At 42.2% G+C, this 15,272-nt stretch overlaps 1 protein-coding gene across 3 annotated transcripts in view; it reads right to left on the reverse strand.

The window, feature by feature from the left end:
* Positions 1 to 15,272, reverse strand: part of rarga (retinoic acid receptor gamma a) — a 57,371-nt gene that overhangs the window by 19,342 nt on the left and 22,757 nt on the right. The window contains exon 1 of one of the 3 annotated variants that reach the window (XM_014982722.2): positions 4,297 to 8,892. The exons of the other annotated variants lie outside the window; for them this stretch is intronic. Within the exon in view, the coding sequence (XP_014838208.1) occupies positions 4,297 to 4,441 (145 nt within the window). The 5' untranslated portion in view covers positions 4,442 to 8,892. Of the gene's footprint in view, positions 1 to 4,296; positions 8,893 to 15,272 lie in introns of those variants that run through there. 3 annotated transcript variants of the gene reach the window in all.

Below are 15,272 nucleotides of genomic sequence, written 5' to 3' on the forward strand. Positions count from 1 at the left end.
TGAAACACACTTTTTCGGGGATCGGGGAGGAGAAGAACACACCACAAACTTCAGGAAAACACAAGCAACCAGTCCACGATTTATCATCCATTCTGTGGTTGATTGGTTTTATTTACAGCGGTGCGACTGACGCTGCGGAGAGGGCTATAAACTGCTTTTAGAGCAGAGGTGGATTCCAGCACGGACTTGAGGAATCCAGCCCTGGCACATTGTCTGTCTCTGCATTCGACATGCAGTCTGGGTGCCCACTGTCCCCCACAAAACAGACTTCTGAACACCACCACAGGTTAACATATGGGATTTTGCAAACAGACACAATCTGTGGAAGAACTAATTCACACCGTCTTGCTTATGCATAAGCAAAGCCTCACATAAAAATTAGATCAAGAAGGAAAAAAAAAAAACACTTTAGGCAACTGCAAGGATTGAGACTGTTTATTTATAGGCTGCTCTGCCCATTAATGGGCTCGGCTATTACTGTAGGGTGAGACAGATCTGCGAACGGGGAGGTGTGACACTGCCACTCAAATCAATCTGAAACAAAGGTCCTGAAGCTACAAAAATATTTTCCAGGCTGCAACAAACAATCAACCATTATCTAAAGCCCCTTATCCCTACAGGGTCTCGGGGTGTGGGGGTGGGGGGCTGGTGCCTATTTCCGGCTGACATTGGGCGAGAGGCAGGGAACACCCCGGACAGGTCGCCAGTACATCGCAGGGCAACATAGACACACACACTCACACCTAAGGACAATTAAGAGAGACCATTCAACCTAATGGTCTCTCTTAATGATTCTGGACTGTAGCAGGAAGCCGGAGTACCAGAGAGAGTTGAAGCATGCACAGGGAGAACATGCAGAGAACCTCAGGCAGGGATTTGAACGCAGGACCTTCTTGTTGTAACTGTGCCTCCCTTTGCACCCTATTGCAACAACATCATGAATATGCATATTGGTTGCCTTTGAGAAGTCTCAGAGACAAGGTAATAATCAAACCTTCCAAGAAAATATGCATAGAGATTGCTATTTTTAGCAAAGCTAACCAAGAAAATGATTAATAGGAGTTGCTGTACGAAATTTATAGCAATTTTACCTTCTCTCTCTCTCTCTCTCTCTCTCTCTGTGTCTCACACAGAGTGTAACATTGCCTCGACTCCTATAAATGATAAATGATCACACGCAGCTGAAAGGCCCACAAAATAGTTGCTGTTCTTTCATCTTCTAATATGAAAGTTTCTGAAGGGCAGCCAGAATCAGCAGGCCAAGGCAGTTACAGAAAAATGAAGATCAAAGTCAACCACAAAACTGTGATCTGTGCATCTCTACTTATAATGTTACTGCTTGAGTAAACTTTAAAAATACAAAGCAAAACGACTTCTTCCTTGAAATCCCTTTTCAGTGTAACAAGCCTTATTACTACTTGTATCCGTCCGTTACAGATCAGAGACCTCCAACTAGCTAAATTAATCCCAACTTCAACACCGTGTTTTGATAAACTCTTCAAAGGATTAACAAGATTCACGTATATGTGCATCAATATAGTCCCATTTCCTTGTCAGGATTGAAATATTACTTTGCATTTCCCACTTTTTCTTACACAAGCACACACACACACACACACATCCTCCCACGCGAGATAGTGCTATCTATATACCCAGCTCCTCCCCCCAAAGGCATCCTAATCTTTTAATTGAATCTTTTGTAATTATAATGAAATAACTGCAGACTTGTATCGGAGAGAGAATTATCAGGCCAGAATGTGCCAGCGGTCACAGGCAACTCCTATTTCTTCGGCCACTGATGCCGAGATGTACAACCTTATTTTAATTAGCTCCTCAGATCACCTCCAAACAGCACATTGGGGAAAAAAAAGGGGTGGGGGGGACAAAGAGCGTGTGTGTGACTGTGGAAGTGTGTTAGAGACATTATTACTCAGGCTCATGAGAGTATCAAAATGAATATCCAAACTGTGCTGCGGAGAGGCCGAGCCACGGGCGTGTGCCGATGAGAAAAACACACTTTCCCTTTTTCTGACCCCTCGCAACTGCTAAGCGTGATTGCCTCATTCTTCTAGCAAATGAAAATTGACAGTGCAGGGGTTGGTGTGCATGGGCTCCCTCAAATGGCTTGCCTAGAAGTTGACTAATTCAGTTCTCATTGACATATGACTAAATCAGTGTCCATTATCCCTACGTGTGGGGCAGCTCAGATGTAGTACCAGCTCTGTGGCATAAGGCACTTAAGAGCATTACATGGGCCGGGGCTGGTTGAAAGGGTCCACTTTTCAGCGAGCCACACATGCAGCAACCCTGACAACTGGCCAGGCCGTAGCCTCTGACTAACCCCTGACATTGAGGTCTCCCTACTTGAGGACAAAAACAGGAAAACCTACCATGCACTTTTAAGTCAGCCGATTGTCCCTGGCTAACAGCCAGCGGCAGTGACACTTATCACCACTGCAGATTTACTGCCGGGACAACAGCTTACACTCATCTGCTGGAAGATTTAGTGGGACAAACATTTTTAGTCATAGAAAAATCACAATTTCCATCTATTTCTACCACGCTAGAGATTAAAACTATTTTTACTTGAGAAGAAAAAAAAAAAAAAAAAGAACGGTTTGATTCATTTTCAAGCGTCACGGCAGAGTCAAATGACTTCTCAGAAAAAAAAAAACAAACAAAAAAAAGAAAACAGCACTTTAATTTGGTATGCAGGGATCATGCCTCTGTGAGTATGGCATAAGGACCCGGGCAGGTCCCTCTGTCGTGCTGCAGCTGGCTGAACTTAATGAGATATCAGACTCAAACATCAATTCATCAGCCTCATTGATGAGGACAATGAGGAGCAACCGCTTCAGCAAAGAGAGGCATTATGGCTTGTTGTGTGGCGATAGGGCAGCCTTGTTTACAAAGGTTACTGAGCGCAGAGGGTTTTGAAACAGTACACCAAACCAGCCTCCACTTGCTCTGCCAGATTTGGCTCTCCTGCCCTTGGGGTAGCTTCCTGGCACTTCTTTGCACCTTCGATTTGTGAGGGGGGGGGCAAAGAGTGAAAACTGAAATATAAAAAAAGTACGTCTCTGTCATCCGAGGTGCCAACACTCTTTTAAATGCGTCCAAGTGTGATGGTGCATCAAAAAAAAAAAAAAAAAAAGAGAGGCCTGATTCAAATAAACAAATCTCATCTTGTTATGATCTGGGATTTGCTTAGCTGTAGCGGAGCAGGCTGGGGCTGGCTTGAGTCCCCTCTGGCCTCAGCCTCCGATGACAGGGCATCTGTCTTCATTAAAGCTCAGCCAGTGTGCATGACGGCCACTGAAATGCTGGTGTCTTCACGATTAATGAAGACAGATGACTCCCCCCACCGAGACGCAGTAACAAGGAACAAAAAGCAGAAGGACAAGCTCGCAGAAGAAAGCAAGGAAGAAAAAAGAAAAAGAAAAGTCCCCCATCACCTCCAGCTTTTCGTACATTCTTGAATGCTTTCCACTCCACTATCATAACTGGCTCTCCTCCCCCCACTTACACCTATTGTGTTTTTTTCCCCCCCAACTACCACACTCGCCACACCGAAGGTTGTAGAAAAATGGACCCCAGTTGGCTTAAGTGACAGAGGCTTTTCTCAAGTCCGACAGAGCAACAACAGGGAAATAGAGAGAGCGGAGAGAGCTGGCCTCTTTGCTTTGTCAGGACTGTGTGTGTGCTCCTATTTCTTCATTAATTTATTCCCTAAATAATTCATCAGCTTATTAATTCGAGGTTGTTTGGCTTTCCATAAGCGTAAACCAAATCCCTGACCCACAAAGGCTACAGGAGGCAGGTCCAAACTCCCAAAGACAGCATTGCTTTAGGAAAGTGACATGAGGCACGGAAGGGAATAGTTGTTGAAGAGGAATTTGCTTCCTGTCGCTCTACTTTGACAAGGCAAGTTCAAACCTCAAGTGGCTCTTATTGTGACTGGAACTTGACTCTCATGAGGTCACCAAAGTAAATAAACACAGCCAACCCGTTCAATGTAGCATCCCGGTGGAAAGTTTCTGTCTTAATCTCCGAGCAGCCAAAAGCTGGCTGCTAAGAGAGAAAAGGAAAGAAGAGACTGTCTGTCCCAGTCTTTTCCTGTCCTGCTCTGCAGCCCCCTGACAGCAGCCCCCTCAGTCGAGCCCTGAGGGGTAAACAAGACAGCAACAAGAAGGAGTGTGTTTGTGTCTGTGTGCGTGAGAGAGAGAGAGACAGAGAGAGAGAGAACTAGAAAGAATGGAGTGTGTCACACATGAAGCCAAGCTGGAAGCCACTTACACTGAACACTGGCACTGCCCGTCCAGGCGAAGGGGTCCAAAGCCGGGAAGAAGGGGCTCGCCTTCCGCAGCATGCACGCACCGCGGCTGGTGACATCATAGAGCTGACGGGGGCCCATTCCCAGGGCTTCCATGCAGTCAAACATGTTTGCCCCCCCAACCCTCAGCACAAATCACTACGAGGATCAGTCCTGCCCGCCTGCCTGCCGCTCCTGTCCTGCTTCCACTGCTCACGTCACTCACCGACGCAGTGACAACAACACAGCCCGTCGGAGCTATCTGGACCCGCTTCCCTCCCCTTTCAACTTCTCCCTCGCTGTCACTCTCCGTCCCTCCTGCAGATGCCGAGCTTCCACCCCCCGCTTTTTTTTTTCCCCGTCCCGGCTGGAATGCAGATCTGGTTCCTGAGGGCTGATCTCTGCCTCTCTGCTTTCCCCCCCTCCCCTGCTCGGTGCGCTGTAACAGACCTAAATAACAGCCTCTCAGAGTTCTCGCTGAGCCCCAGACACGGCGGAGTGAACCAACTGCCTAGGCATGACGCTCTGAGAGGGGGGTGGAGAGAGTCGGAGAGAATGCCAGAGGAGGCGGGGAGCAGAGGAACCAAAAGGAGGGGAGGGGGAGGAGTGATGGGTGCTGTCCGGCAGCGGCGCTTGCACGAAAGGCGCAACCGATCTGCTCAAAGGGCAAAACTTTATCGCCATGCCTGTGCCGCGTTCGTGCTTGATGCAAAACAAACACCCCCTTCTTCGCAAGCATCTTCAGTTCAGATCTGCTTCACACGGCACCTCCCCAAGTTTTCTGCGGTAAATATGAGCCCCTTTTCTCTCTCCCCCTCCCCATTGCCCCCCCGTCTCTAATCATAACCATATTAAAGCCCCAGCCACAGGCCTGGTGTGTATGTGCTCGTCAAAGAGAGAGTACGAGACATAGAAAGAGAGAGAGAGAAAGAAAGGAAGAACATTGTGATGTGGCTGAACCCAGAAACCAGATGCCAGGGGGGAGAGGAGAGGAAAGGAGAGGGGTGGGGGGGAGTTGAGAATCTCTCCCTCCTTCTCTGTCTGCTCCAGGGAACAGAGGACGGGGCAGCGCTTTCTGCCTTTCCCCTCAGGAAGTACTTTTACAGTGATGAATGAGGGCTGCCTTGCTCAATCCCAGCAGTGCATTTACACAGACAAATACCTCCAATATACAAACACACCATGTGCTAGACACACTCCTCGCAGGCTCACTTGACCTCATTTGTGATTTATACCCGCCGAAGCTGACGCAAGGATGCGGACAGCACAGGACATGACGTCTGACGCGTCAAAAAGGAGGCTCTCCCGTCATTCGTGTTTCTGCCGCGAAGCGCTTGCCGTCTTCTCTCACGCTCGCCGTTCAAGAGTATCGATGAAAGCGATTCAATTTGAAAGAGCAGCAGCGCCCTCACAGCGATAGTAAATCAGGGGGAGGGAAATCAATAGGCAGTCCACGGTCAATAAAACAAGCCAGCCGCCGGTCCTAACTGTTGCTCAGCAGACTGATAGACTCTGGCTGGGCCAGAGCAAACATCCTGATACAATGGGAGATATGTGATAATAGAATAGGCTGACTCTGTGAGCTCTGCACATTCATCTCCACCCCTGTCAACCCGGCACAAGTGGTACAGCCCAGGAGGCAAAAAAAGACACCATTTCCTGTCAATCTGTGCTGCGGGCTACACTCTCCATAAACACACTGTGCCCTCACTCCTTTTCCCCCCTCCGTCCTTTCTTTCTCTCTTTCAGTCTAACACTTCACTCGTTCCCTGTCTGATGAAAGTAACCATGCTTGGTTTTTTTGTTTGTTTTGTTTTTTTTGTTTGTTTTTTTCATTTCTGGCCAGTTTGATCGATTTTTCATTACGGTGTTTGTTGACCCAAAAGCGACTGCTCCGGCTCTGAGACGTCTGGTTTGTTTTCTTAAGTCGCCGCGTACAGAAAGTCGGACTCAAACGCAGGCCGCACACTAATCACGCAGACAGGCGCACATTTAAAGAGCTCCTTTGTTCCGTCTGACAGTAAACAGCATCAGCAGTTTTTATGCGTTTCTTCGTACAGCTGTCAGGTCATAAAAGCAGGCTTTATGACGACAAGAGCTAAAGCATTTAGGTTGGATGACAAACTGCTTCCATCAGTGATGTTGCAGCTTTTTTTCGCCTTCTTCTTTCGTTCCTGCCTCTCAGCTTTAAACTCCTTCGTTAATTGAGAGGCTAAAAGTTTGCCAGATTTTTTTTTTTTTTTTTTTTTTTTTTTTTTTTACAAATGTGTACAATGTGCATTTCTGCTTTTAAAAGTTGTCTCGCAGCTGACATGAAAATTAGTTTGGAGTTCATTTCGTTTTCTGTCAGCCATGGGTATTTTGGTGACTGTGTTGTTGATCTAATTTATTAATTTGGGAGCTACTGTAAATGCAACCTTTTTCTTTTCCGGGAGGACTAACTCATGAGGGTTGTGATTAGAAGTGTAAATATTGCAATAAACTCTATCTTTATCCTAGAAATGTACAGTTTGGTTGGGTTTGTACGGTAGGTTTGTGATTCTTACTGCTCAAGGTTTTTTTTTGTTTGTTTTTTCTTTCAGCGTTAGTTCCATGAAAGCATTAGGAAGTATCAGTATTTATATTAGCTGTTCAGTATTACTACTTATAAATGGTGTACTGAACATAATATTTATATTAAAATGGATAAGTTTTATTTTTTAAGCAGTAAAAAATGTTTTTAATCATCACTTTGATTGTTATCGCTATATCACAAAATGCTGTGAGAAAATTTCAAGTCCATATTGCTCTTGCCCTCTGTCAACCAACTTACATAATTATTAAATATGCATTCTTTTCCTCATCTTTTGTCTCCTTTCTGCCTTGCTTTTGTTTTTTTTTTCTTGCCCAGCAGCTAATTTCATCCAGGATTCTGGAAACCAAAAACTGGATAATCCCCAGGTGCTCAAAAAAGTTCTAAGTAATAAATTTTTGGACTGGCGAGCTGCAATACTATCACTTTTTATCATGCTCTCACACTAGAGACTCCTCTGTTTTGTGTTTTTTTTTGTTTGTTTTGTTTTGTTTTGTTTTTTTTTTAGATTTATGGAGCCTTGTCGATTTCTGTGTTTTTTAACATTTCTTTTGACGGTCTTTGAGGCGGTAACCGAGACCACTAGCCCCACAGGTTCCCGTCTTATTGGCAACTAGCTACGAGCGGTGCACGTCTTTCAGGGCTTTGGAGAGTTTGCAGAGCAAGTTTAGACATCTAATCTACACATACTCCATACTGCTGCTGACCCAGGTTGTTCCCTGCTTCCCCCTCCCTCCCTCTCCTTCCTCCCCTTCCTTCCCCAGCCAGAGAGGTTGAACTCCAGAAGAAACCCCCACAGGGCCACTAACTTTCCCCCCAAACTTATCCTGCCCTCCCTCTTTCTCTCCCCAAATCTGGCTCACAAGTCTCTCCATCTCTTTTTCCTTTAATTCTTTGGGTTTTTTCTCTCTCTCTATCTCGCTCTCCCCCTCTGTTTCTGCGAATGCTCTCCATTTCATCAAGTTCCCCACGGCCATTTTTTCCTGACTGCGTGATTTGTTTTAGTTGACAAAGTTCTCTGTATTCATTTCTGGTTTTTGGAAATATCTCATTTTCACCAACTGCCAAATTGCTGGTCATTTTGTGTTGGCTCCTACCCTCGACTGAGTTTAATATGAGGAATTTAAAAAAGAAAGCAGTTAAAATCTTTTTGAGCAGAAACAGCATTTTTTTTTATTTAGTTTCACAGAAAGGACAGCTGGACAAAGTCTGCATTCAGCAGCACGTGAGCAGCAGCCCAGGAAAATCAGGTTTACTACTGTCTGACACTCTGATGCCAATTACAGATAAGACATATACAACACATTGTTGCCACTTCCTCTGTATACAGTCATTCAGCTTTCAGCCAAACCGTAAAAAACTCAGTTTTGTGTGAGGTAATAAAGACGAGCCCCCACTTTAAAGCAGCATAGCGACTTTGAAAGAGGAATGTGCATTTTTATTTTTTTTTAATTTGGCAAGTGTCCACTTGCAGAAGCAGATCACTGGAGATGATGGGCTCAATTCCAACACAGTCAAACTGATGATATGCAAGAACCAGATTGCATTGACATTTATGAAAAGCCATACGCTTTGTCTTTTTTACTAAACAGGAAAAATGCACGCCTAAACTTAAAATGCAGCATAAAATGCAGGTGCTGAACTTGTCAATATTTTTCTTCCAATGAAGATATTGACATAACATTATCAACTAATGTGGGTAATGACTGCACATACAAATGCATAGATGTGAAAATAAAGAGCTTAAAAAGCCAACACACTGAAACATGAGCACATATAGAAAGAAATCCCTCTCCTTAACAGGGCAAATTAATATGAGCTCATTCTGTCATTTTTTTTAATGACCTACAGAAAGGCTTCTCGTTCTAAGATATCACACAAGAGGCATGCCGTGATGGATAAAAGGACTCTCACAAACCTTCTACAACCTTATTTTAGCAAATTGAGCTCATGCTGTTGGTTAAATATATAATAACCTACCAGATGTTACAGTGAGCACGGCTGTGGCTATAATGCGAAACAGAAAAGAGAGTAACTTTACCGAAAACACACCACCATGGTGCGCTCAATGAAAGAATTTTTTACAAGAGAATAAAAAAATATTAGAATAGTTACTGAAGAGTCAGACGAGTCTCAGAAAGACACTGATTTGGAAAATACAGTTAAAAAAAACAACAACCTTAAAGTAGTGTGCAGCCAGATTCTCTACGCCTGCTCACTGCACAACACTCTAATGCTGAAGAAAAAGCTTTTGAAGCTTCTCAAAATGTGGAGAAATGCAACCTGGTGAGACGAGACAAAAGTTTTCACTCACTGGATGTCATTCCACATGGCATGTTTTGAACAGAAATGCCTTTGGACATTGCACTGAAAACCTTGAAAACCTGAACTTTGGAGTTGACAAGATGATTAAAGTATAATGGAACTATTTCCAGGAAATGGCACAGCCCGACGTCTTATAATTTAAGAATGAGTGGCGAGAAGAAATAAAGATGCAAGAATGTCCCGGTTAATCACCTGATAAAAGTCCAGTTGTAAATCTATGCATGCAAAGAGTTTCTTCATACAGGAGATACCCTGAATCCAACAAAGGCCTTAACTTAAATATTAAATACATTTCAGTAAGTGTCTCTAGTATCCATTGATCAAGGATGGATGATTGATGTCTATATATGTTGAATATGTTGGGTTGCTACCAACATTTGCACGTCTTTCAAATCAATAAATATATTACTGATATATTTATTGAGATAAACAGTAGCATTTTTTTGATAAAGTACTTATTTCCTTTTACGTTTTTTTTGTCCACAAAAACATTCAAAAAAACATAAAACCGCACTATTACTGTTGAATTTTGCAATGACGATATTGATTATGATAACACATTTTTCTGACTATTTTCTTCCTTTCCCATCATCAGGACATCCCCACTAGTCTCTCTCAGCTTTCTGTTCTTAATCACTGTAAGCATTAAGGACAGTGAGAGTTCATTCAAATTGCCAAATAAATGATGGAAAAGGAGAATTTTAAAGCACGGAGCCAGAAACATTAAACACACCGCATATTCCATCTAATCAGTCCTTTTTGATTGCAACATATACACACATTGATAGTGCAGCGATGATGACAAGTGAGTATGTTGTGCAGCTTTAATGTAGTCCAAGTGTTCTTTTGTAAATTTTTTTGCTTAATGTACAGCCTTCACATTTACACATAGCAAAACCCTTTACCCAGTCATCAGCCTCATTCTCATCTATTTGTAGAGAAAGTGTCGGACTGCTGATAAAGACAGAGAGGGAGAGAGAGAGAGGGAGTGGGAGAGAGAGCTCTAGTCTTGTAAGCTGCCATGTTTGCCTCAGTTCACATGCTGGTCCCACCACAACGCTACTTTTCAGACAGCTATCAGCCTTGGCCATCTTTCAGAGAAGTATTTTCCACTCTTTCTCTGCCTCTATCTGCCTTGCTATGACCTTATGTTGCCCATGTTTTTTTTGTTGTTTTTTTGTTTCTTTTGCAGGAGAAGTGACAGATCTCATTGGTGTTCAGCCAAAGCACCCCAACCCCAACACACCCGCTCCCCCACGGCCCCACACACACACGTATTGTTCCCATGGACTCACCCACCACACCTTGAAAAACTCAGCCCTTCGTTCTCGCCCTTGCACATTCACTTCACTGCGTTTGCTCTCAAAAGGCCCGGCTGAAAACATACCCCTCCCATTTTTAATAGTAGCCTCTTTATCTTCATCTGTCATCGTGTCTAAGCTGTAGAACACTCCGCTGCCTCTGGCTCACCAGAAACCCCCCGCCCCCCTGCAGACTTTTCGAACTCGCAGGCGAGGATCAGGCACACTCGAGAGCGTGCGCTGTCTTGACTCATGTAAAAGCTGGAAGACGCTTACAGAATTCAGGGAAAGTTGGCTCGAGATAGCACAAAAAATAAAAGAAGATGAAAAAGTAAAGACAAAAATCAGAAGAGGAATTTTAAAAAGGCAAGGACATTTTAAACGAAAGGATTTGAATGGATAAAATCCGAGCAGCAAATAGTCAGTGCAAACTACATCTTGGTTGGTGGGAGAAGATGTGGTAATATTCGAGGGAGAATAAAAGCTGGCAGCAACATTCCGACCAATTACTTTTGCCGAGTCATTAAATTGTCATCAAAACTTTTTTCCATTCCATATGTGGACATTGATAGTTTTACTATCAGTGAAAAACGATCTTTCCCTAGTAGAAAACAGCAACATGCGAAACTCTGAAGCTTAACATTGCAAAAAAAATTGTAATAACACTCCATTGAAAAAAAAAGCATTTAGAATAGAAGTCGGTGGCACACAAGAAAACAGTCAAAGGGACAATCGCTCTCTTTAGTTTAAAATATGTACAAAAGACTTGTAGGAAGGAAAGAACGGTAAATTTCATCCTAAAACACAAAAACAGACAATTTTACACACACAAAGAAAGTAATAAAAAATGTAACGTGCAACAAAATTCTTCAGAACGTGTCTTGCTCTCTTTTTCACTAACTAAATGCCCTTTAATTTTTTTTTGATGAATACTCAGAACCGCATCTTATTAAAAACCATATATTCTTCATTACTCTTTTTATTAATTTTTTTTTAGCAAGAGGTAAAATTACGCACAACCCACATTTTTTAAAATGTATTTATTTATATTTTTTACATCTATATTTATATTCTTTATTTATGTATTTATATTTCATATAAAATGAAAAGCCTGCTCACAATGGTGCACAATTTTTTTGTAAGTCATTTCACAACATTTCATGGACCTGATGTGAGGTATTAAGGTCTGATATAGTTAGCTGCTTTGAAAATAGTTGCAAAACAACAAAATGAGATAACTTTTTTTTTTTACCTTGACAGATAAGTATTCTTGAAGGAAGTTAAATTCACCTCATGCATTTTGACTTTCACCCACTACCATATGCCAATTTTGACAGTGAGTCAGAAAAGCCACACAGACCACGAATGGGCGTAAAGTACTAGACAGTTGCTATTAATATTTTTCTGTAGAACTAGGCTAAACTGTAAGAAAGGGTGTTATGATTCAGTTGATGTTAATCATAACTGCTGCTTTTTTTTTTGCTAGTATCTGCCTTCAAATTTCTTAATCGTTTTCTTCATTAGAATTATCTCCCCCTATTTTTACAAGTGTCAGAAATAACACCGCCCTCCATTATCAGCCTTCTATGTCACACTGACCAATGTTTCGCTGCGGAAATTCATTCTTCAAACGGTCTATGACATTAGCTTCGATGCGCAAATATGGATACTATTGTGACTCTCTCATTTTCTGTTGTATTCAAAACCACCACTTTTTCTCTTATGAGTCACACACCTCAGGAACGAAGAATTGAGATCGACAGATTAGACTTTAAAAAACACAAACCACTAAGAACAAAAAAATGGAAATGGATATTAGTCTTAAAATGCCTGGTTGGTGTATCTATATTCTTTATCCAGTCTCAAAATGTTGCCTTTCCTTCTCTTTACGAAAACATCCTCAGGAACTGATTTCCGAAAAAAAAAAAAAAAAAAAAAAGTGTGGAGAGCTGTCATCTTGATGCTGGTGGTTGCCTAGGGAGATGAAAGCAGGGCTGTCAGATGATGCTGAGCTGTTTATTAAAGACATTTCACTGATAGGTCAGGGATGCATCCAAACAGATCCACACATGCTGTCCTCACACAGCGACACACACACCCACACACACACACACACACACACGCACACGCACACGCACACACACCCACACCCAAACACAAACCCTGCAGCCATAGCATTACTAATTTGCCATGTACATCGTGGTCACAGGAGCAGAAATCTCAGAGAGGAGTGGGAAAAGGAACAATAGTTTCTCTGATGAAGTGCTGGCACTAATAGCACTGCAAACCAGAATCTAAGAGTATGATTTAGTCTGATACGTTGGGTGGAAACAGACACGAATAAACTAATCAAATCAGGGGCAAACACTTAAAGCTATTTAGTAATAGAATAAGTTCAAATAACAATGAGTGCAGCTTCTGTTTTAACTTAGCTTTTATTAGACTAAGTTTCATTGAAGCTAACTTGGACTGTTCAAATAATTAAATGTGTGTTCAAATTGTGAGTTCTTAATATTGACACTATTGATGCATCTGACAAAAAAAGATGATTGATAAAGTATTTAGTAAAGTAATCATCTTATTCTGTTCTTCAAATGCCGTAAATATGGTGTTCTCAGACTCAGTGAGCCAGGTTACATCACTGTGATTTCATTATTGGCTACAATAACTGAGTTATTAAAAAAAATAAATAAATAAATTGCTATGTTTTTACTTAGATGTCAACTGGCTGCCATGTCAATGGTGTAAATAGGTCTGGCAACATCGTGCTAACTTTTTCTCAACATGGACAAAGACACTGATCAGAGTTTGTGGGAAGTTTGATGACCGTAAATACAACGCAATCCTGGAAGAAAACCTGCAAGTGGCTGCAAAAGGACTGCAGTTTATGCACAGGTTCATCCTCCACCAGCACAACAGTCATAAACAGAGAGAGAGAGCTGCAGGAAGTGGAAGGGTTAAGACCTGGGCTGCTCAAATCCAGTCCTCCAGGTGTGTTTGGAGCTGGCATGCTTTCAAAAGTTGCAGAATAGCATTGTACAGCCCTGGTTTTGATCAAAGCATCTCCATGTGTTTGAATGGCCAAGTTAAAGTCCTAAACCTAAATCCAATTGAAGTCCAACCTGAGTGAGCACAAATGTTACCCTGTAGATGTGTAAAACCCCCAAAAGACTCACAGTTCTAACTAAGCCTGTCAAAATAAGCAACTAATCAAGTGACCAATTAATCACACGATGAAACGAACTTGATAATTTCCATTCTGATGATTAATATTTTTTCGAAGGGCAATTTGGTTACAGACACTTAATAATTCATTTTACTAAGTGTCTGTAACCACTTAATAAAGTGGTTACAGATCACTGTAACCACAGTATTTAAGGTTTCAAGTATTCAGTATTATTTTTGGTTGTGTTTTTTTTTTGGTTATTTAAAATGTGTTCCAGTTCAAGTGCGAAGTGTTCTTTACAAAATTTTACTATCAAAAGTTTATTAGTCTTATTAATTGAAAATGGCCTCACAACAACAATATTATAGTTTATTGCAATAATCTCTGGGACAATTTACCATCCAGCAAAATTTGTTAACGTGACAGGCCTAGCTCTGACTGCACGAGACAGTGGTTCTACAAAGCATCGACTAAAGGTGGCCGAGTGCAAATGTATGCCTCAATTTTCAGATTTTTACCTGTATAGAAATTGAAAACATTTCTTTTCATTCCACTTCAAAACGGTGCACTATTGTGCGTTAATTTATCATATAAAACAGCGATAAAATGTATTAAAATGCGACCCGGTGCGAAAAAGTTGAAAGAGTGTGAATATCTTTGCAAGATGCATCAGATGCATCTCACCTCGGTGTTATATTGTTATCTCATATGTTATTGTCGTCTGTGTTTATGACCGTGTGATGTTTCTTGTAAACTGGTCCCCTGGAACCAGATTAATTTTGCACTCAAGAGCAAACAGGAAGGCGACTACTCATATCCAACCAGCTGCCTCTTTCTGTTTCAAAATAAACGTGTCATTCCTTGACAGTGTAAAGACGTTTCTACCTGCATGTGAGAAGTAGCAGAGCTGTGACCATATTTTCATTTCCTTACATAAATCACTTTCTCTTCCATCTCCCTGTCTTCTTCCAAATATACACGTCGCCCACCGAACCACGGACATGTGCACCCAGACACATCTACGCCTACATCAACAAGAACTTCACCACCCCTGGCAGTGGCAGGCTGAGACCAAGCACTTAAGAAAATAAATAATGTGCTACAATGTGCTGTCTGTGCTCTGCTTCGCCTCCGACGGAGAAGTCCTCCCGTTTGTAGTCTCTCTCCTTCACCTAAGCATTTTCATACGACAAATCCCATCAGAAAGGATCCTGCACACAAGTCTGAGTGTTACAAAATCACCACATGGGGGTAATTTTGCTGCAGCAAGGACTCTCCGCCTGCTTTTAGTTTGTGCTGTTTGCTCTTTGTGCACCACACCGACTTGTCACCCAGCCTCCACCAGAGGCACAGCTGAGCCGCTTTCTGTACAGGTTTCAACAAGCTTTTCATTCCATTCTATTAATATGATGCTTTTTATTCCACTCCTCCGTCATTCACAACTAGACCTCTCATCTATGTTGCTTTTTTTTTTTTTTTTTTCCACTTAGCGTAACCCGACAAATTACATTGCGAGGGGAAAAGTCAGAGCTCTTTGAAGGGGTTGAGATTTTGGGCCAGGCCACATGAGCTGAGGGAAATGACCTAGTAACTTTT

The sequence above is a fragment of the Poecilia mexicana genome, unplaced genomic scaffold (assembly GCF_051168715.1).
Source record: "Poecilia mexicana isolate PSO_F unplaced genomic scaffold, ASM5116871v1 scaffold_7, whole genome shotgun sequence".
NCBI lineage: Eukaryota > Metazoa > Chordata > Actinopteri > Cyprinodontiformes > Poeciliidae > Poecilia > Poecilia mexicana.